Source organism: Podarcis cretensis (assembly GCF_951804945.1).
Source record: "Podarcis cretensis genome assembly, chromosome: 1".
Taxonomy (NCBI): Eukaryota; Metazoa; Chordata; class Lepidosauria; order Squamata; family Lacertidae; genus Podarcis; species Podarcis cretensis.
The window spans coordinates 57,865,042-57,886,384 of record NC_137170.1 but is presented as its reverse complement, the minus strand read 5'-3'; the positions used below and the strand labels follow the sequence as shown (position 1 = coordinate 57,886,384).

The 21,343-nt window shown below is 42.4% G+C and overlaps 1 protein-coding gene across 6 annotated transcripts in view; it reads left to right on the top strand.

Moving 5' to 3' along the window:
* PRR5L (proline rich 5 like) overlaps positions 1-20,970 on the top strand; it is a 70,490-nt gene extending 49,520 nt beyond the window's left edge. For all 6 annotated transcript variants that reach the window (XM_079952168.1, XM_079952167.1, XM_079952169.1 and 3 more), the window contains exons 7-9: positions 752-892; positions 2,376-2,502; positions 18,452-20,970. In XM_079952168.1, the coding sequence (XP_079808294.1) occupies positions 752-892; positions 2,376-2,502; positions 18,452-18,834 (651 nt within the window). In that variant the 3' untranslated portion in view covers positions 18,835-20,970. The remainder of the gene's footprint in view (positions 1-751; positions 893-2,375; positions 2,503-18,451) is intronic.
* The last annotated feature ends 373 nt before the right edge of the window (positions 20,971-21,343 follow it).

Genomic DNA, 21,343 nt, shown 5'->3' with positions numbered 1-21,343 from the left:
CCTGCTCTGATACCCAAAGGGGGCAAAGCATTTCTTTGGAGCTATTGGCTTTTGTTCCTATTTTGCATTTTGATGAAGATGTTAGCTGCATCATTAACCACGTTATGAATTGATGATTAACAAACGTGGATTCCCTCCAGCCAGAGATTTGCTTCAGTGGTTGCAGAGCGGTTACCTATATAACTATTCCCATGGAGAATATAGGACACAGTTTAACTGGGTTGTGGCATGTGGGGGTGGGGGGAGATAGATTCATCGCTGCAATGAAGCATTGGGAGTTGCTTTGAATCTCCTTATTTTCTATTTTATTGTTTTTATACTGTTTTATTGCACTACTAAGCATTGTTTTAATGTTATTGTTTGTTTTTATACTGCACAAAATTTAGATATTTTAAAAATATTCAGCAGTTCATAAATGCCATTAAACAAACAAACACTAGGAAAGCTACCACTTGTAGAATAATTTACCTGCTTGTGTAGGAAGTCTTCCTTTCCCCAGATTCTTTAACCAGCCACTGTAAATACATCTTCATCCACATGCCTGTAGTGGCTAGGTTTATAACTTCATGTGACCAGTCATATGCAGCATTATGTTCTTTGTCCCTCTTCATTCCCCAGTTCTTACGTGAAAGCATAAAATTAACCCCTGACATTATGTACAGCTGCTCTGAAATTGGTGTCGGATGGAGTTAAATGTACCCCAGCACCAACAGCCACTAATTCCCCCACTGTTTTCTGAATGTGTGTACAGGGCCAAGAATTGACTATTCGCCAGATTGCGTTGCTCGGCTTCCGAGATTTGGTCTTACTAAGAGTGAATTTGGATGAGATTCTTCCTCGGGTCCAAACCAAGCTTCCACCTTCCATTGTCCAGATGCTGCTGATTTTACAGGTGGGGAGCAATGTGTTTCTTCTTATCATATGTGCCTTCATTAATGACTAGTGAGTAGGTGGCCTGGAGAGGTTTCTGTATACTATGAAGAAAGAGGAAAACCTGTGCAGAGCAGAAAAGTGCAATTGAGCAGTTGCTATGAATGACATAGACTAAGGCTGCTGTCCTAACCCCACTTACCTGAGAGAAAGCCCCATTCAATTAAATAGGACCTACCTTTAAGCAGACACAACTAAGATTGTGCTGTAAGTTACTAACTACAAAACCGTTTAGTAAAGGGATACCAATAAGCAGATTTTGTCTTTCATCTGAACCAACTAAGACTATACCCTCTGTTTTATCAACTATCTTCCTCTTCATTTCCCTGTCTCATGGGGGGGGGGGGGAGGAATCAATCTCTGGTCCTTTTTATGCATCTGATGATGGAGGATTTTACTCTCAAACCTTACAGTTGTTTTCATTAAGTACCATAGGATTTTTGTTTGTTTGTTTTTTGCATTTTCTTACTTTCTGTACTCTGGATAGCTTAATCATGTTCCCTGTTCTAACTTCATAGGAGGATTGTTCAACATTTATTCACTCTGTTATTTCCCATCCATTTTGTTGCCTCTGTAGCAAGCACTTAAATCCATTTTGGTGCAGCTGCTTGAAAAGCTTGCACCACTCTACTTGTTCAGCCTTAGAGGGCTTTTATATATTTATTTTAGCAGAACAGGTCTTCCCTTGGGGCAAGTCCTATTCAACTCCATTGACCCACTGGATCCTATCCATCTTCTAGGGTGTTCTGTTAAGTTACATTTGCATACCAGGTTCGGTTGACCTGGGCATTCTCAGCAGGGGGTCCTTTTTAGTTCGGATAGCTTACCATAGCCTGAATCTGCAGAGTTCTAGAAAGAGGTGTACATCTGTACAGCATTAAGTATTTTTGAACTGCTCCGAATGGCTGTCTTAAGTTTTTCAAATCCTTAACAGTACTGCATTGTAACATATATCAGGTGGCCAGACATCACCAACAGTGAACTGAGCGCTAACAGTATGGGAGCCAAAATGGGGTCACTGAGAAACAAGTGGGGTGTGACTGCAATGTTGGAGGAACCCTGAGGTTTGCAGAAGTACAAATATTTCTAACCCCAGCCCTCCTTCAAAAAGATACCAAGCCCAATGATGACTGAGCATATTCAGGAGCTGCAGAAAGCTGACTGTCCATTGGAATAGAGAAACAGAAAACCAGGATATGAGGGGAATCGAATGACTTCTTTGAGCCACTTATGGAAACTTTATAGTATCCCGAAGAGGGTTGGCTAGAATGCTGAAAGCAACCTGCATTTTGTTGCAAGCTCCATGTAGGATAATTATGTAACAGGCTCTTTTTTCTTCATTTTCACAACTTTTTCCTGTGTGTACAATTATATTTCTTCTGAAAGTATTGTGAAAGAAATATATATGTTCATATGCATATCTGTTGGATGCTTTTTTGTCACAGGGAGTACATGAACCTACAGGTCCCAGTAAGGCCTTCATGCAGTTGGAGGAGCTTGTTAAACTCGTGGTCTCCCCATACCTCGGTTTGTGCGAAGAACACTGCTTCCCTGGTAGTACGTGTGCTCTGGGTAAGATGCATTGTATTGCAACGCCATTCGAGTTTCTTTCCCCCCAAGATCCCTTCTTAAACCAATGTAACTTTCATCTGTGTTGGTCAATAGTTTGCTTGAGGGCTGTGCAAAAAGAAAATTGGTACCCAAAATGTGTGTTCTCGTGTTAGTACTGCCTCTGCATTGTTGCAGAACACGTTTGACCAGAGACAACACAGCGTGACAAAAGAACTGTACATCAAGAGTGCTGCCTCTCACATACCACTTGCAACTCTCTTTAAGAAAACAACAACTATTGTCTGTCAGCAGCCAGCATGGTCTAATTAATATGCAGCTTTGTGCAAGATAGAGATGGGAGAATAAAAGCTTAAATCATCCCTGAGTAGATACCAATCAATGAAGCCTTAAACATAATTAGTTTGTATGGAAACAGCCTTCATTTTTTCCCTTCTTGAGTCTTACCAAGTAATAATGAGAGTTCAGTATTCACAACCTGGTTCTGCAGGTGCTTAAAATCTGATTTTTAAAAAATGGTAGCTGAAAAGCTTCTCGCCACATATTACAGGTTTCTAGTTTAGTTTTTTCCCCTTTCTCTATCCTGCAAGGGAACTTGCCAAACACCCATTGTAGTAGTTCTTTGCGGATCCACGTGCCCCTTGTTTCCACAGCATCATCAGACACCTGTTGCCAATGTTCTGCCTGATCACCAGGTTGTTAGTTTGACAACGTCAGCTCTCTTGGAATTGTGTTATTCAATCACAACTACTTTGTGCTGCTCTTCTCAGTGCCCAGGGCTATGTTGTAGGCAAGGGAATGGCAATGAAGTCAGATCCCCCTAGTACAATACTGTCTAATACCACCGCTAGCCAGTGTGTCATCCCCACAATAGCTGCCATCACCCCTGACCATTGGCCATGCTGGCTGGGGCTGAGTTGCAGTCCATAACATCTGGAGGGCTGCCCCAGACCTCTATAATTTCTGGCTTTCCCAGTTCTAGCCACCACTGGACAAGGAATGTTTGAAATTGGCATCTTGTCAGGAAACATGTGTTCCCTTTGTGTTGTGATTCTTGCAGCTGTGGGGCCACATCCTCGTCTTTGGATGTAATCTAGTGTGTGTTGTGTAGTTCAGTGGACACGACCCTTTGCCTCTCAACTCCTCCAGTTCTAATCCATATTTCCTCTTCCTTCTGACAATCATCTTTGTTTCCTCGCCTGTCTTTCTAGCCTTATATTTAAATAAGGGATTGGGAACTTGCAACTCTCCATATCTGGGTAGTCCTTCAGATTTTTCTGGCCTACAAATCCTGTCATCCCTGGTCATTGACCATGCTGACTGGGACTGATGGGAGTTGTAGTCCAGCAACATCTTGGAATGCCACAGGTTTCCCATCTCTGTTGCAAATCAGGATTGCTATGTAAAAGAATCATAGATTCGGAGGGTTCTTAGGCAACTTAGGCACACTGTATATAAATAGCTGGCATTTTATTTGTTTAAATATATGCTGCCCTTTTAAAAGTCAAAACTCTCTAAAGGTGGCTTCTATATATGCATAATGCAATGCAGTTGCCTATCCAAAAACAGTCACCAACTTCTATTGGTAGTGGTGGGCATGTAGTCAGGGCCTCTGTTGGTCTCAAAGTGTGAGCAGCTTGGAATGGGTGGTTGTATGTAACCCACATGGCAAAGTTTCTTTGACATCCTATACATGCTGAGAACAAGAGCTTGTAGATTGGACCAAATGCCTATCTAGTCGAGCATCTTGGCCAACCTGATGACACCAGGAAGACCACAAGGGCAACATAAACAGAACAGCACTCTCCTGCTGTTGTTTCCCAGCATCCTGGCATATGACCAGTAGGCATTGGTAGCCTTATCTTTTATGAATTCATCTAATCACCGTTTAAAGTTGTCCACTCTTGGGGTTCTCCTTCATGGATCACTGCCTTGTCGTGGCGAAGGGGCTTGAATAACTCAGAGAAGCTATGAGCTCTGCCATGCAGGGCCACCCAAGACGGACAGGTCATAGTGGAGAGTTTTGACTAAACTTTCTTGGGTTCCGTGATCACTGCAGATGGTGACAGCAGTCACAGAATTAAAAGACGCCTGCTTCTTGGGAGAAAAGCAATGACAAACCTAGACAGCATCTTAAAAAGACTGCTGGATCAGGCACCTGTTTTCACAGTGGCTAACCAGAGGCCTGTGGGAATCTGCAAACAGGACTTGAGTTGTCTCCCCTCCTGTGTCATCATCTTCCTTAGATTAGGGAGATCAGCAACCTCTTCTCCACACCATGTACATTTTTGTTTATTCTGTCTCTTCATTACTAACATTTCTCCAATAAACCCAATAGCCCCAAAGATTGCAACTTTTTCTCACAGGGGAGTTGTTTTGAGCACAGTTTCACTTTTGCACTCTCAAAAGTGAGTCCAACTTTCCTCAAAAAAGCTTACTCGCTAGTAAGTTTGTTTAGGGCCAGTGCTTTTTTACGCACACCCCTAAACATTTTGTGAATCTAAGTTTGGCCTCATTGAGGGGCAGTATTTCAATGAGTAGGAAAATGATAGTATCCCTAAACATTATTATTATTATTATTATTATTATTATTATTATTATTTTAGAAAAAAAGCACTGTTTAGGGCTATTCCCAATTTTATATGGGGCCCTACAGGGCCAAGAAGATGAAAGGCATGTATGGTCTGTCAGTTCCTTCAGACTGAGAGATTCTATACAGCAACACTTATGGAGAAGAGGAGAAGGAAAGGAGTTGGATTGGGAAAGTGATTGATAAGCAGCATAGCAACTTTTTTGAACATAGCATTCCCCTGAGTATTCAGTCATTGGTCTAATGCATCCAACTTTTGTATAGGACTCATGAGTGTGATTCCTATCTTGATTCCTATTAGTTCAAATTAGAGCTATGTTGCATCCTCCTTTGCCCATGCCAGCTGATATTCCTTCCTTGAGCCACCCTCTCCCACTTCTGGGTTTTGCCAAAATCGGTTAGGGTGGAAGAGGCATCACGTTGACTGTCTTTGGTTTAAATTGACTTACTTCTGAATGAACACTCTTTGATTCATCATTGTTACCATTTGGTTCTTCCTTAATAAATATTTGTTAAGAACAACATGCCTGAGAGACATGGGCTGATCTCTCTAGAGCAGAGCTTTCCAAACTGTGTCATGACACGTTGGTGTGTCGGCTGCAATGTCTTGGTGTGTTGCGCAGATGCTCTTATAAGGGGCTAGTTTAACCTCTGGTTTACTAGCAAAACTGAATTACTGTGTCACAAAATGATTGTGTCTAAAAAGTGTGTAACCAACATGAAAAGTTCAGAAAGCTGTGCTCTAGAGTGTCTGTTTGTAGGACATGCACACCTTCTGGAGTTTGCTGCCTGACTCTATAAAAAAGAAAGAGGGCGGTAAGACCATATCTGATTACAGCTGCTTAGGTTTTACACAACAAATACATGCCTTGAGGAAACCAGATGTACTTCTCCCAGTGCAAACATAATCACAGCACAGTTTGCTATTCACAAGTAATAAAATCATGACCCTTCTCCAGAAGGAAAATGATACAAAGTGCATGCAGACTTGCACGGTGCTGAAATTGTTTTGCCTGAAAGTTAGCCATGTGACTCTTGGGAAACTTCTCTGCTATCTTTTTGTCTGCCAATAAAACAAGGGATTGGTGTCATAAAGCAGTTTTATGAACTCAGTGGCCTTGAAAGGACTGTAGATTCAAGCCCATCACATTTGCTTTCTGTTTAGAAGTTACGTGTGTGCTATTCACTATGCATGTAGGTAAATATGCAAAGCACCTGTTTCCCATGTCAGGTTTGTAGGATTGGGATCACGTTTCAACCAGGATTGAGGAATACTATAATAAATGGATACAAGACTTTTATTTTAATGGGCTGTAAAACAAACACTATTGACTACTTGTAAGAGTATTTATAAACCACCAATTCATATAAACATCATGGTGGTGTACAATAAAACTTTTAAAACATCTTAAAATTTTAACGTATAAAATGCAGAGCAACTGACTAACATGGAATCAAATTAATTCAACAACACTTGGTGAAATGAACAATTTCAGCAGGCAATGGCACTTCAGAATCATAAGCACCTGTCAGATTTCAACAGGAACAACCTTTCAAATCCATGATGCTAAAAGCCTTTGTTCACTAAGAAACTAATCAAACATTAGATCACAGTGAATGCATTAGACTTCCTCCCCCCCCCCCACACAATCAATCTGTATGTTGCTTTGAGACACTTTTTGCGAAAAAGTGACTAAAAATTAATAATAATGATAAGGCTAAATGAGCCAGCATGAGTTTTGTACTTTTCTATTGCAATTAAAGTATGTGGGTGGAAAAGATCTGATGGGCTGAGTGAGGACTGCTTTCCTTATGTTGCCATGCTGCAATAAAAGGGACTGCAAGAGCTTAATCTAGAGACAAAGTGACAACAGTGCTAGACAAAGGCCTCAACTCCCCAACTCCCAATTACACTGGCATTTTAAGAGACTAATTAGACACTTAAATGATTTCCGCTGACCAGCATCTTCCTTCCTCCCCCATCTCCCTGGTAACAGTTTCCTCAAAGTAATGTGTGATGTGACTTCATTGTTTCCAGTATTTCCTTAACACCCTGCAAGCAGCCAACAATTGAGTATGAGGATGACACCTCCTCCTGTTTCTTTTCCCAGGGGATGCTGGAGGGACTCGTGAGAGACATCATTAGGCCCTCAAGGCCATTGACTTCAGCATCCCAGACAGCAGAGTTAAGCAATATCTCCACCTATTGGCAGTTATGAAGGTGGGGAAATTCCACTCCACTGTTTCGTGAGCGCAGAATAACTCATTGCATTTTGAATGAAAGGCTCAGAAAACTGGTGGTGTTGTATAAATTTTTGAACACCTCAATCCCCAACACTCAGGCTGTTCTGACTGAGACAGCGGCTGTCAAATAAACTGCATTTGCACGAGCCTAAATGCTTGGAGGAACAAAGGAAACTGGTGCTGAAGACCAAGGTTTTTTCACTAAATTTTCGCCAACCCCTCTTAAAGGGTCACGTTGTGGAAATCTTGGGTAGTGTTCTATGTCTGGACTCTGGAAATCTCTTCTTGTTCCTCTTTGAGAGCCAGTGTGGTGTAGTGGTTAAGAGCGGCAGTCTCGTAATCTGGGGATCCGGGTTCTCGTCTCCGCTCCTCCACATGCAGCTGCTGGGTGACCTTGGGCCAGTCACACTTCCTTGAAGTCTCTCAGCCCCACTCACCTCACAGAGTGTTTGTTGTGGGGGAGGAAGGGAAAGGAGAATGTTAGCCGCTTTGAGACTCCTTAAAGGGAGTGAAAGGCGGGATATCAAATCCAAACTCCTCTTCTTCTTTGGTTGAGCATATTCAGAGCTGACTTTTTGTTAAGCTTTTGGCAAGAGAGGATGGTATTCAACTAAGTCCTATCCAGAGGAGACCCAGGGGAATTTATGAACCCATGTTAGCCAGGCCCATTAACTTCAGTGGGTTGACTCTGAGTAGGAGTAGCATTTCTTAGTCTGTTCCCCAGCTCCAACACCAAGTTCATTTTGCTCCCCACCCCCTTTCCTTTCCCCGCATGATTGCTGGCTTCCAACTTTTAAGATGAGTGGATATTTTCTTAATTTCCCCTTCCTTCCACTCAAAAGCTTTTCTGTCTCCCATTCCCTTTTATGGTTTTTCAACTGTTTTATGACTGAGTTATTCATGATCTCTTCTTTGCACAAAGCATTTTCATTTTCTCACTTTTACAGCCTCTTTTTGCTTTTTTATCTTGGTTATATAATGTTTGATGCTTCCACCACTCTTTCTGTGATCTTGCCTGGATTCGTGGGGCTTGTGTGTGAGATGATTACTTCAGTGAGAAGTGATTTGTGGAAATGAGGTGGCAGCTGAAAGTGGAAACAAAAAAGCTGAATCAGCTTCCTCCCCTCATATTGTTTTCCACCTCTGCTTCATTCTTCTAGTTTGTAGGCCTTTTGCTTACTAACCTCGGCTTTAACTTAATTCTCTCAGAAACTCATTTGCATCTTAGCCTACTGTGCAGAAGCACCACTGCATTGTACTACATACAAGTTGTCTATTGTCTGTTTCTCATGGTGCCTGATGTGGACGTGTAGTTTCCTTCATACTTGTATCTAAGTGGCCTAAGAAGAGTCCCAACATCATCTGAGGGACCAGGGGTCCCTCAGCCTGCCATTAGGCAAAGTGAGGCAACCACCTCAAGAGGCAGATGGCTAGGGTGCAGCAACAGTTCCTGCCTGTTCCTTCTGAGTTTCTCATCTAAGAGGGGCCTGTCCTGTCCCCCCTCTCAAATCTGACCTACTGCCTGAGGTACAGGGAAGAATGCTATTCCACCATTGGTGCTGGAAGGAAGGTGCAACTGGCATTCCAGTTGGTTTCTGGTTGTGAAAGCTGTGTGAAGACACCATCTTACCATTTGCCTCAGGCTGCAAAATATCCTGAGCTGGCCCTGGGAACTGGATGTTCCTCAGGTGACATTAGTCCTATGCAATAGCAGAAGCAACTAACTCAGATAAAGTTAGTGTAATAATTCTGGCACTGGCCAAACAGGAAGTTACTGGTCTTAGCATGATTCCATGCTAATTCTCCCATCTGCCAAAACTGTGGTTCCAAGTTCCACCCTGCTTTCTATTTTTAGTCGCATCCCTTATCTGCTTAGCTGAACCTGTTGATCTCTCTCTCCTTGTTGTTTTAGTCAGCATGCAGCAATTTGCTGAGTTGCCTGGCTGTAGCAGAAGATGATTATGGATGGCTTGTCGTACTAGTACAGGGCTGTGGAACAAAGCCTGCAGTGTTTTGCTTTTTGCTCGCTCAGTTGCTTCCATTTCGCCATTATTGGATTTTGGAATGCATCACCTTCAAGATACACTTTCAGCTGCTTTTTATCGCTGTTGCTCTAAGTTGGAAGGGATTGTTGGAGGCAATGAGTTGAGACCGCCAAAAAATGAGATACAGGAGGAAACCATTGCAAAATCTAATTTTGAAAAGTGGAATCATATGCTGGCTAGCAGAAAGCATTTATTCGGATGCCTCGTCATCTCATCTGATTTGAAGAAAATGAATCCAGAAATTTAAATGAGCCTTGGCCTAGAAAACTTGAACGGCATGGAGAGACCTGAGTTTTGTAAGCTGGAAGCTTCTCTATCAAAGTCCATAGAGTTTCTCCAACCATGTTTGTCATAAGCTTCCTGTATTTTGGCTTTATCACAGTGGTCCATGCATGGATAACTTTAAGGATGTATTACTGCAACACATTCTATGTGACGCTAACCTTGAGGCTTGTCTGGAGGCTGCAACTTGTGCATAATGTGAAGGCTAGGATGTTTGTGAGGCCAAACTGCCACCAACATATAGTACCTTGCTAGGCCAAGTTCAACGTTTTAGTATTAACATATAAGGCCTTATATAGATCAGGACCAGGGTACTAGAGAGATTAAGTGTGGATCTAGACACAGGAAGGGAAGAACACTGTAAATAAGTCAGAAATTAGATCATTATAAAAAAAGAAAAAAATCTGTATGGAAAATCGTGTTTTAAAATTTCCTGCTCTCTGGTGCAGGAAACGTGTGTTTATAGCATGTTCAAATCACTGTTTCTTAATGTAGCTGAGTCCTAGGTCACTGTGGTCTGCAAGAAAGCTTCTCCTGCAAGTTTCCAAAGATATTGGAAGTCTGCCCCATAGTAATTGAGCTGGGCTATCAGTGTGGCCACCTGTGTTCTGTGAAGCCATTCCTGTCAGGAAACTATCTGCAATTTCTAGAAGCATCTGAATACATTTTTGTCCAGACAAGCTTCTCCAGCTGGATAAATAGGTTTCTGCCATGGGTGTACATACTGTTTTTTGTTTCTTAAAATCATTCACAGTCATAGAATTCCTGCAGTGCAGGAATCTCAGCTAAATCATCCACGACAAATTCTGTTGGTATTTTGTGTTTTTAACTGTTTTCATTTCATTTCATTTCATTTTCTTTTTTTCTTTTTACATTACCTTGAGGTATCTATGTGGAAGGCAGTTAATAAATAGCAACTGCAACAAGTTCCACAGCAACAAATTGCTTGATTCCATGAGCTGGTCTGCAGAGTGTCCAAATGTTCTGTGGTGCTAAGAGTCAAACTGTGCATTAGATTATTCACCATTTTAGAAAAGTGTGCTCAGGCCGACTGCTTTTATTTTGAAGGAGAAACTGCTGTGCAGGGATGCGATCTGGGCCCAGGTCTGCGTCTTTTGAAAATCACTCCCCCTTCCCTTCATAGTTGCTATTTGTCGCTGAAGGTGATTATAGCAAACTGTAGCTTTGAAGAGAAAGTGCAGAGGGGAGAGGATTTCTAAGAAAAACCAGCATGGGCTCCCAGTCTGGATCAGGAGTACATACCGAACTGAGGCTCCACATGGCTGCTTTGGAATAAAAAAAAAATCCTTTGCTTTCACCTGCTTTCATGATACATAACATGCTTCTACTGTCATTAACAGTTGTCGACAGGTTTACCACACCTATCAGCCAATCACCCATTCCCACCACCCTTCTGAGTAATACTCCTCCCCACCCTCTCACTATATATAAGGGCCTGGTGACTTTTGTTTCAGTGTATCTTAAGAAGGGTGTATGCACATGAAAGCTCATTCCAATAACAAACTTAGTTGGTCTCTAAGGTTCTACTGGAATGAATTTTTTATTATGCTTCTCCTGTATTACAGAGGAGGGTTGTGGACCTGTCTTTCCCAGTTGTTCAACATTCCATAGCAGTGCTGGGAACCTCTAGTGCCCTCCAGATGTTGTTGCCCTCCAGTATCCAGCATCCCCAGCCAGCATGGCCAATGGTCAGGCACGATGGGAGTAGAAGCTCAGTGGTGGAGCACCTGCTGTTCCAGGTTCAATCAATGGTATCTCCAGCTAAAGCTGGGAGAGATACAGATCTGAAATCTTGGAGGGGCACTACCAGTTTGTGTAGACAGTATTGCGTTGGATGGTCCCAATGGTCTGATTCAGTACCAGGCAGCTTCCTTTGTTCCTGTACAGCAACATGGAAGGCTACAGGTTCCCCATCTGTGCCTCACTGACTTTTGAATTTTTTGACCATCAGTAGGGCATTCCCTGGACTAGTTATGTCCCATTGTGTGTGTGTGTGTGTGTGTGTGTGTGTGTGTGTTGAATTCTGGCAGCTCTCTTGGCTCCAGTCCACTTGCTAGGAATACATTCATGCTTTGGCATCAGCAGGGCAGGTTGCTAGTTTAGCATGGCAGAGGCGTACTTTGCTCATATCTCCAGGCAGTTGCTTTTTGCCGTCATGTTTCAACCCCTACCCTCTGCCCCATTATTTCAGCCGGTGATAAGTAATTGCTGAAATGCGGCCTTTACCATGATGGAATGCAGAAATCTGCTGCTCCAGCGGCACCCTAGACCCATTTCTTAGCGTGGACAATGAAGCAGATATTCATTTCCAGCTGAAAGGCCGGGAGGGGAAAGAGATGCATGAAACAGTGACAACTGGAGGAATATCTTCCCTTTGCTGCTCAGAAAGATAGACTGCATTCCAGACAATGCTGCTATCAGCCTCGCTGTGCGCAGCTTTTACCGTACCAGCGGGAGAGCCTCTGCGTGGGAGTGAATGCTCTAAACTTTTTGTGTGTGTGTGTGAAGCCAAAGTGCAGTAGACTTCTTATGATTCTACAGCATCAGTTATTGATGCTGGAAAGCAAAGTATTACTAGTGTCTCACTTCATAACCCTTCATGGAGAAAAGGGCAAGTTCTCCTAGGTTCAGTTTGAATTGGGACCAGCAATTACAAATGGCAGCAAGGAAAAATTCAAAGTACTGTATTTTTCCGTGTATAAGACTAGGTTTTTCTCCTTAAAAATAATGTCAAAAATTAGGGGGCATCTTATACAGGGATACATCTCCCCCCATTTTCTTAAATCTGAGTCTCCCATAATAGGAGGCATCTTATACATGGGGGCATCTTATAGACAGAAAAATATGGTAGTTGCTACCACTCCCACGCTCTGCCATGAGCTCCTGAATCCCCTTATCCAGTAGTCATAGCTCTGGCCAGTTCTGCACACCTGCCTTTTCTCCTGCTGCCACCCAGAATAGGGAGGGAGGCTGGAGTCTCTCTCCTTTCTGTCCTCCACCCAGTGGGAAATACAGTTGGAAATACTGAGAAAATGAAGGCTGTGTACACAGTAGCAGCTTAAAACTCAGCAAGTTCACTTCCCCTTGCTGCATTTCAAGTCGCACAGATGGGGCACTCACCACAGTGGGATGTTGAATTCCGCACTAAGGCTGCGATCCTAGCCGCACTTATCAGGGAGTAAGCCCCATTGAAGTTAGGCTTGCACTGTAAAATGGTGAAAAGGACAGAACAGTAACTTCATACCCTTGTTAAAATAAAGGTAAAGGTAAAGGTACCCCTGCCCGTAAGGGCCAGTCGTGTCCGACTCTAGGGTTATGCGCTCATCTCACTTAAGAGGCTGGGAGCCAGCGCTGTCCGCAGACACTTCCGGGTCACGTGGCCAGCGTGACGAAGCTGCTCTGGCGAGCCAGCACCAGCGCAGCACACGGAAACGACATTTACCTTCTCGCTATAAAGTGGTACCTATTTATCTACTTGCACTTAGGGGTGCTTTCGAACTGCTAGGTGGGCAGGAGCTGGGACCGAAAGATGGGAGCTCACCCCGCTGCGGGGATTCGAACCGCCGACCATACGATCGGCAAGTCCTAGGCACTGAGGTTTTACCCACAGCGTCACCCACGTCCCACCTTGTTAAAATAGGAAAGCTTTATTCCAACTGCTAAATATCATTTCATAAAATCATAGAATTGTAGAGTTGGAAGGAGCCCAGAGGGTCATCAAGTTGAACCCCCCACAATGCAGGAATCTCAACTAAAACATCCGTGGCAGATGGCCACCCAACCTCTGCTTAAAAACCGCCAAGGAAGGAGAGTCCATTTAATGAAGAGACTTCATCAGTGTGTAGGTAGAGAATTTCAAAGATGAGGTACTGCCTTTCAAATGACCCTCCCATGAGACACTCAGGAGCTGTGTTAGAGCTTTTAAGGGTTAACAACAACAACTTTATTATTTATACCCCGCCCATCTGGCTGTGTTTCCCTAGCCACTCTGGGCGGCTAACAGCATATATAAAACATAGGAAAACATCAAACATTAAAAACTTCCCAATACAGGGCTGCCTTCAGATGTATTCTAAAAGATAGGTAGTTCTTGAGCTCCTTGACATCTGAAGAGAGGGTGTTCCACAGGGAAGGAGCCAGGGAGGGTTAAAAGTAACAAGCTTGGCTGCCTGTATGGATGTATATTAATAGTTCTCTGTTGTATGTAATAAAAGTAAGAGATGAAAGGGGAACAACTTGTTCATGATTTCCCTGAATGACTTAGGCTTCAATCCAATGGTGTCCATGCATGAGTGGAAAGGACTTCTGCTTGCACAGCAGGACATCCCCTTCCTCTCCTCCCATTTAACTCCAGTATCTACTTTTGGTGGTTGGGGGACCATCCTCAGCAGATTTAGGGGTGCTGCAGTTGAGAGGAAGGAGAATGAGGCCTACGACATGGGTGAAAGTCTGAGCAAGGCATGCTGGGTTTTGCCCTACCTAAACATGTGAGTAGTCATATTCAAAAGCTATGTATTCTTCTGCCACATTACTGTTAGATACCGTGCCATGCAATCTGTGTTGATCTTCGTGCAGCTTATTACTTCATCAAACTGTGTATGTGAAACACATTACGTTAACAATGAAAAGAATCAATAAGGATTTTGCTGGAAAGAACTGTGGCTGGGAGTCTATTTTAGTGCAAAACCCAACTGATGTAATGTTTTGCACAGGTAGTCATTGGTTACAGGGAAAGAAAACATTGCACAACCATGAGAGCACTTACTTTAGATAATTTAGACAAATTCATGGGGAAGAAAAGGTAATGACTGCATGAAGAATACACCCTTCATGGCTATATTACCTCCAGTACGGGAGAGAATATTTTATTTAAATATTTTTAATTCATCATCATCATCATTTTTAATTTGTATACCGTCTTTCTATCTTACAATACTCAACGTGGTTTACAAGCTGAAGAAACAAATAATGTACATCTTATAACAATCTAATGCAATACAAAAATGTGATAATAAAACAAAACTATAAAATAATAATATCAACATATAAAAGTTAAACAGAAATCCACTCAACAGTTACACTAAATACTTTCTAAACTATAATTAATAAAACAACAGCAGGCCACAGTACATAAAATAATACAATACAAATTGAGAAGCAACGACTAGAGGGTGGAGCAAGGCAGGTGGAAGGAGGCCTTGCCTGTCAAAGTCTCTCCCATCTTCAGCCAACAAAGTCTCAGATCGCTCAAAAGGCCAGCCCCTATTCTCAGGCTTACAATCTATGAAAAAGACACAGCACAAAAGGAAAACGGATTGGGAGGTAGGTAGGTGAAGATCTTAGTTACAAATTTCTCTAATGACCAGCTGCAGTGGAAGGGCTCCAACAGAGCAGGTGTCAAAACCTGCTGCGCTCTCAGCTGTGTTGACTGAGTGGCCCTGCACACCTTTCTCCCCCCCCCCCCCGTCCTGCAGCCTGATGTAATAATTGCTGCCAGGTGAGTAGTATGCCTCTGAAGACCAGTTCTTGGGGATACTAGTGGGAGAGTGCTATTATGCTCATGCCCTGCTTGTGGTCTTCCCATAGGCATCTGAGCAAGTAGGTTGGCAGAAAGGGTGCTGGACTAGAAAGGCGTTTTGGTTGGTTGCAGCAAGACTCTTCTTATTTGTGTTCTTAGCGCTACAAGTTGAAATGGTATTTTTAGGAAATCTGACCTCTCTTTAAATCGTACAATTCAGACTTTGGAGCCCTAATTTGACATGTTTTCATGTTCAAATTTCAGAAACTAAACTTTGATTTCAATTTTTCAAATAACCACCAGGAAATGGATTGAAGGAAATGTTTCCCAGGTGCATTAAGTTAGTATGGATATTACTAAATGCTTAGGTGCACTTTGCCATGCAGATACTGGTCTGGCTGGGACAAACTTCCCCATTTTTTTCAGCTATGGTTTATGAAGCTAGGATGTAACACCAAGGCACATATTGTGGTTCAGTTGCTGCTGATAAAAGAGAGTAAGTCAGGCTCTGATCCTGGCTTATTGGTTTAACTGACATTAAGGTAGAGTCTCCCAGTTTGGATGCAACAGACAACTGAAGGCAGCATGCAAGGGGACAGATGAGGGAGGAGTACTTGGTCCCAATCCTTGTTTTTAGCTTCATAAACCATGTTTATTGTTGTCAGTCAAATACTTGCTATCAAAATTTAGAGATGGTAATTTGGAAGATTTTTTGGGGGTGGTGGTGGAAGGGGAATGCAGGCTAGTTTATTCATTACTCTTTAACAACCTTTTATATTTGAAATTAGGGTGGTAGTTGAGAGAATAATGGCATATTAGCTTGGAATTGAACTGAGCTTCAGAAAGCTTAATTTTGGTACAAATAACATTGAACAAAAATATTAAAGATCCAGGATAATTTTATCATTTAGGGATACTATCTGAAGTCCCCAAACTCCAGGTCTGCCTGTCCTTAAAATCTGGTGTCTTGTACAAATCAAGTTCACTTTTGTTTTTCTCCAGGGAACAATTTCTGAAGTGTCTGTGGCACAGCATGAAGAATAGTTGGCTGTGATTTTCTCTCTGTGTGCTGATTGCCTCCCATTCATGCTTGCTGGGAATGTGCCAGAAGACTTTAATATAAAGAGCTTTATATTCCTCAACTATTTATTGCAACTTATTGCAGTAATAAAATTTTGCAATAATTATTTTGGCTTGGAGCCAGAGTTCCTGTCAGTGTTACTCTGCTTACAGAACACTGAAGGAAGAAGGGAAGAGGTGACTTTTTTTCCTTTTCTGATTCCCCTCTTCTCCCTGTACACCCTGAAGATCTGCTCTGGAACAGTTGTGGGGAGATGAAGGGGAAATCAGCAAAAAGAAAAGGCTCCTCTCTTTGTAGTATGGCACTCCGGATTCAACCTCTTGCCATTATAATCAGTAATAATAATAATAATAATTCTGTTCTTTTCGAAGCATTGCAAAGTCCAGCTTTAAAAATACTGGCAGACAAAAAAACAGTGTTTTCCATCTTAGCTTTATGGCAACTTTTACCATCTTCTGCATATTGAATCTGGCAAGGGAGCGGCGGAGAGAGCAAATGCTTGACCTGGTCCCTCGAGGCTTCATTAGATAACTTAGCCATACCCATGAAGTTGATGCAATGAAGATTACTGAATTGAGTAAATTTATACTAGCTTTATGTAAATCTCTAGGGCTACTAATGCTGGTTGTTTTAAGCTTAGAGGCTGTTTGCTTATTTTGCGGTGTTAACATTCAAAGCGAAGGTGGATTATGTGGCTTTAAAAACATTGTGCAATATATCACTCTAATACACCCAAGGGTTGGCGTAACATTTCAAGAGATATACAAATAAAGCCTTAGCCAGAGACCTCTTCTCCTCTAAGTGTGTGTGTGTGTTGTAATGGACTTCCTCTCCTTGTGTGCCCCCTAATCTGTTATGAGGGTTTCCCTAACTCTGTGGAACAGTTTTGGGGAGTAAAGAGAGGAGTGTTGGCTGCAGCCCTCAGTTTCTCCCTAGCTGACACCTTTCGGTTGCGATTGTTGGCAGTGCTCAACTATCGGTCATCCCCTAGTAGGCCAGTGGATAAACAAAAAATACATCCTGCACATAAGGTCTCACACTGGATTCCTTCCAAGAGGACACTTTCATCCTTCTAGCCCATCTCACAAGCATCTTACCATGCTTTCATGAATCATTAGGCTGATCACCATTATCTGTACCTTGTTATTAATCTCCCTTCCCCTCCATTTCATGGCAGCATTTCATGGCAGGTGGGTAAAGAAGCAGTCCCTACAGGGTTTCAGTCAACTAATGTTAATTCATTGAAATTAGTGGTCACAGCTAACTTAGATCTATTAATTTCAGTAAGTCTACTTTGACTAAAAGTTGAATACAACACCGGGGCTCTTGGAACAGCAGTTTTGTTGTTGACAAGGAAGGCAGACCTACAACTAGAAGAGAATTGGAGTCCCAACGAAATAAGCTACTTTTACTGCTGTGCTCCTTATTTACAGATCATGGTCCTTATTCTCCACATGTAGGGGGAACTGGGACCATGCTTTCTATCTCCATTCCTGACATTTGCACATTTGGTATGAATGTCTGAAAACAGGGATGCTGCATATGGATGGGTGGGCGGATGTGATCCTGAACCCAAGGCACAAACAGCAGTGCAGATGAAGGCTGTCATTTTTCAGATTCTTGCAAACTCAAAGATAGGATTGCATGGTTAGAAAATACAGGAATTAAAAAAAAACAAAAACACCTGCTTCCCTGTTGCGAAATTCAACCCAATTAATTTTGAAAGTTTAGAAACTAATGTTATGCAAATAAGTACAACCTCTGGAGTCACTTAAAGCAAATGTTTGTAAACAAATTACCAATGCTGGAGAAATAATTATATATGTACATAAAACAACAACAATCATAATCCCTTCTCCATTCCTCCGCTGGATAACAATATTGAAGGAAGGATTAAATAGTGTGGTTTTTTATTCTCTCTCTTGGTATATATGTATGTATATGTATATATACATTCACATGTGCATACATGACTATTCCTGCATAGGCAGAATGATGCACTTTCTTACATTCCTTTGTCAAAGATAAGTCACAGCCCACATTGGAAGAAAACAGCTGGGTAGGGATGGTACCCAGTCTAGGGAAGTTTTATGAAAATTTGCACTGTCGGTTGCTCTTGGATTTGTATGCAGTCCACAATTAATCTGCATGCCTTCCTTCTTATTTTCCAGAGAGAAGATATCATAGACCTCGTGCCAAACCCAATGGGCTGAGCTTCTCTTCTCACGCTGTGGCAGACCGACAAGTCAGCGAGACTGCCTTGACGCCTCTGACTGAGCAGGAGGGCGAGGCATATCTGGAGAAGTGTGGGAACATCCGCCGCCACACTGTTGCCAACGCTCACTCTGATATCCAGCTATTGGCCATGGCTTCCATTATGCACTCTGGGATGGTGGTGGAGGAACCAGACAGTGGCGACACATGCCTCCTCCTGCAGCCCAGCTTAAACCACAGGCAATGTTCCAGTGAGCCCACGATAGTAGATGGACCGGAAGGGCTGGGGACAGCATCCATGCAGGAACCCACAGAACTGAACTGCACATCTGTCTGCTGAAATGCCGTGTGGAGGGATGAAGGACCAAGTGTGTTAGGCAAACCATTGTTTTGTCATTTGCTGAGAACAGTGGAGTCAAACTCCAGAAATGAGATCAACATTCCATGTCCTAACTTAATATTGGAAGACTTTTTGGAAATAATAGTTTCCAGGCCAGGTTCTAATTTTATGTGGCTTATATATATTGTTTTCAAGGTACAAAGCTGCTACATTCAAGCATTCCAACATCCCTTCCCTTTCATTTTCTCTGGATTTTTCAGACCTTTTCTCCTCCTGAGTTGGTCTTTCACTTTTTTGTCGCATCTTATGTGTGGTGTCCTATGAAATCAGGGGAGAATGATCAATACTATTAGGCACACACTTTCCCCTAGCGACACTTTATGGCACATGCAGGAGGCCAGCTATGAAGCATGCTGGTTCAAGTCTGAACCATCAGGATGGGTGAAACTGCACCCAATTTCCAGAGTTAGAACTCTATAATATATTGAACGAACATTGCCTCATTCTGCAGCAAAAGCTGGTGACCAGGTTGCACAAGCCATTTCTGAATGTTGGGGATTTTGAGGTTTTCTTTTCAGCATTGCTCTTCTCAGGGATCCCTTAAGTACATTCCAAAGAAAAATCTAAGCTCAACTTCCACAGTCTAGTTACTTCCAGTTGTTGGACTCCAATTCCCATCAGCCCCAGCCAGCATAGTCAATGGTCAGGTGATGGGAGTTGGAGTCCAGTGACATCTGGAAGCAACTAGACTGGGAAAGACTCTCTAAATTTTTAGATTCCAGGAGACACAATTGGAGAAGAGGCTGTTTTTAAGGATCTCATGCTAAGGAACTTGTGGGTGGTATTTAACTAAGTTTTACTCAGAGGAGACCCACTGAAATTAATGAACCAAATTTAGTCATGTTGGTTACTTTAAGTGGGACCACTATGGAGTGGCAATGGTGCTATGCATGTATTAACATGTAGAACTGAGAACTGTCCACCCTACCCATTGTTTCCATGAACACCAAGATTGAAAGAAACCCAGCTTTCTTACTAATCAATGGGATTCCATTACATATGGGAAACTTTAGACTGATGGGGATCTAACCTCATCTGGGGGCAACACTCCTCCTCTTGTAAAACAGGGTCATTTGTTGACTGGCATGGAGAATGTGTAATGCCTTTTATACTTACATTCATACCTTTGACACAAAGCTCAGCATCAGGACAGACTTGCTTTCTGGAGGCTGTGTAGTGGTATCTTTCTGGAGTCCAGGGTTCCAGTTTCTAGAAACCTGATGCTTCCATCACAACACAGTTCTGTTACCAAATACCTTTGGTAATCCAAGTTATCATGGGGGTGGGTAGGGGTGATGTTCCTCAGGTGCAGGGCCGTTCTCCTTTTCCCAATGAGGGTGATTCCAAGAACCTGTTAGCAACTGAAATAGCCAGATTTTTACTTTTTTAATAATAATAATAATCAAGCATCATAATAGTGTGTGAAAGTTGTTCTGCAACAACTACCTCTTTATGGAAGTAGACTGCAACCCAAGGAATTGAATTCAGTCTTGATAAAATTAAGGAGCAGGGTCAGGGATGGTCACATTAGACCAATAGGTGCACAGAGAAGAAACAATGCCTCTTTGATGATTAGGCTTCAGAGGCCCACAATGATGAACAAACTTTTAAGCTGTAAAAGGGCCAGCTTAATAAAATGAATGGGGTTGTGGGTGTCCAGGCCCTAATAAGGGCTCCCAATGAGATATAAACAAAGGCTAGGTAAATCCTAGTCTTAAAGCCTGATTCTCAACCGCCAGTGTATAGGCTTACAGCCTTCACTCTATAAAATGTTCCAAGTAACTAATTTGGAATGAAGAATAACATTTCCCCTTTATTCTTCCACTACGTGTCCATTTCTGGTTTTGATTTGAATGTATATGTTAAAAGGCATGTATAATTTCCCAAGTATGCTTGCCCCTGTGGAATTGTGCCAAGCCATGGTGATGGTTACCACTCAAGTCCATGGCAAGGATTAACTTGGTAATAGAGCTTTACTCTGAATATCTAATGGAAGCTCACAAAGAAGGAAAAAGTTAATGTTTGGAAATGTGGTAGGAACTGAGTCCTCAAATAGAAATCCTTTTATTTAAATGGGACCTTTGTTGCCTGCCTTCATTTTACATATTCACAAGAAACAGCTTTGATGAAGCCTACTGCAGAGATGTCTGTGTTTTCTCATGCCTATCCACTGCATTGTCTTCTGCTTGCCTTAATTTGCTGAAATCCCCGTTATATTACATCCACTTGGCCTTCTCCTCCCCATGTGTGCGCACAAGTGTACATTCTTTCTCTGTTGCTCATAGGTATAGTTCCCACAGACATTCATTTCTTTCTTATTCCATCCATCCACCAATTCTCCCAATCAAGGGTGTGTGCTTGTGGGTCCATTAAACCTCAAAGTACAGTAACCATGGCAGTGAAGGAAGTCAGCTGAAAGGCTGACTAAGCAATAGTCTAGCAGAGCCAA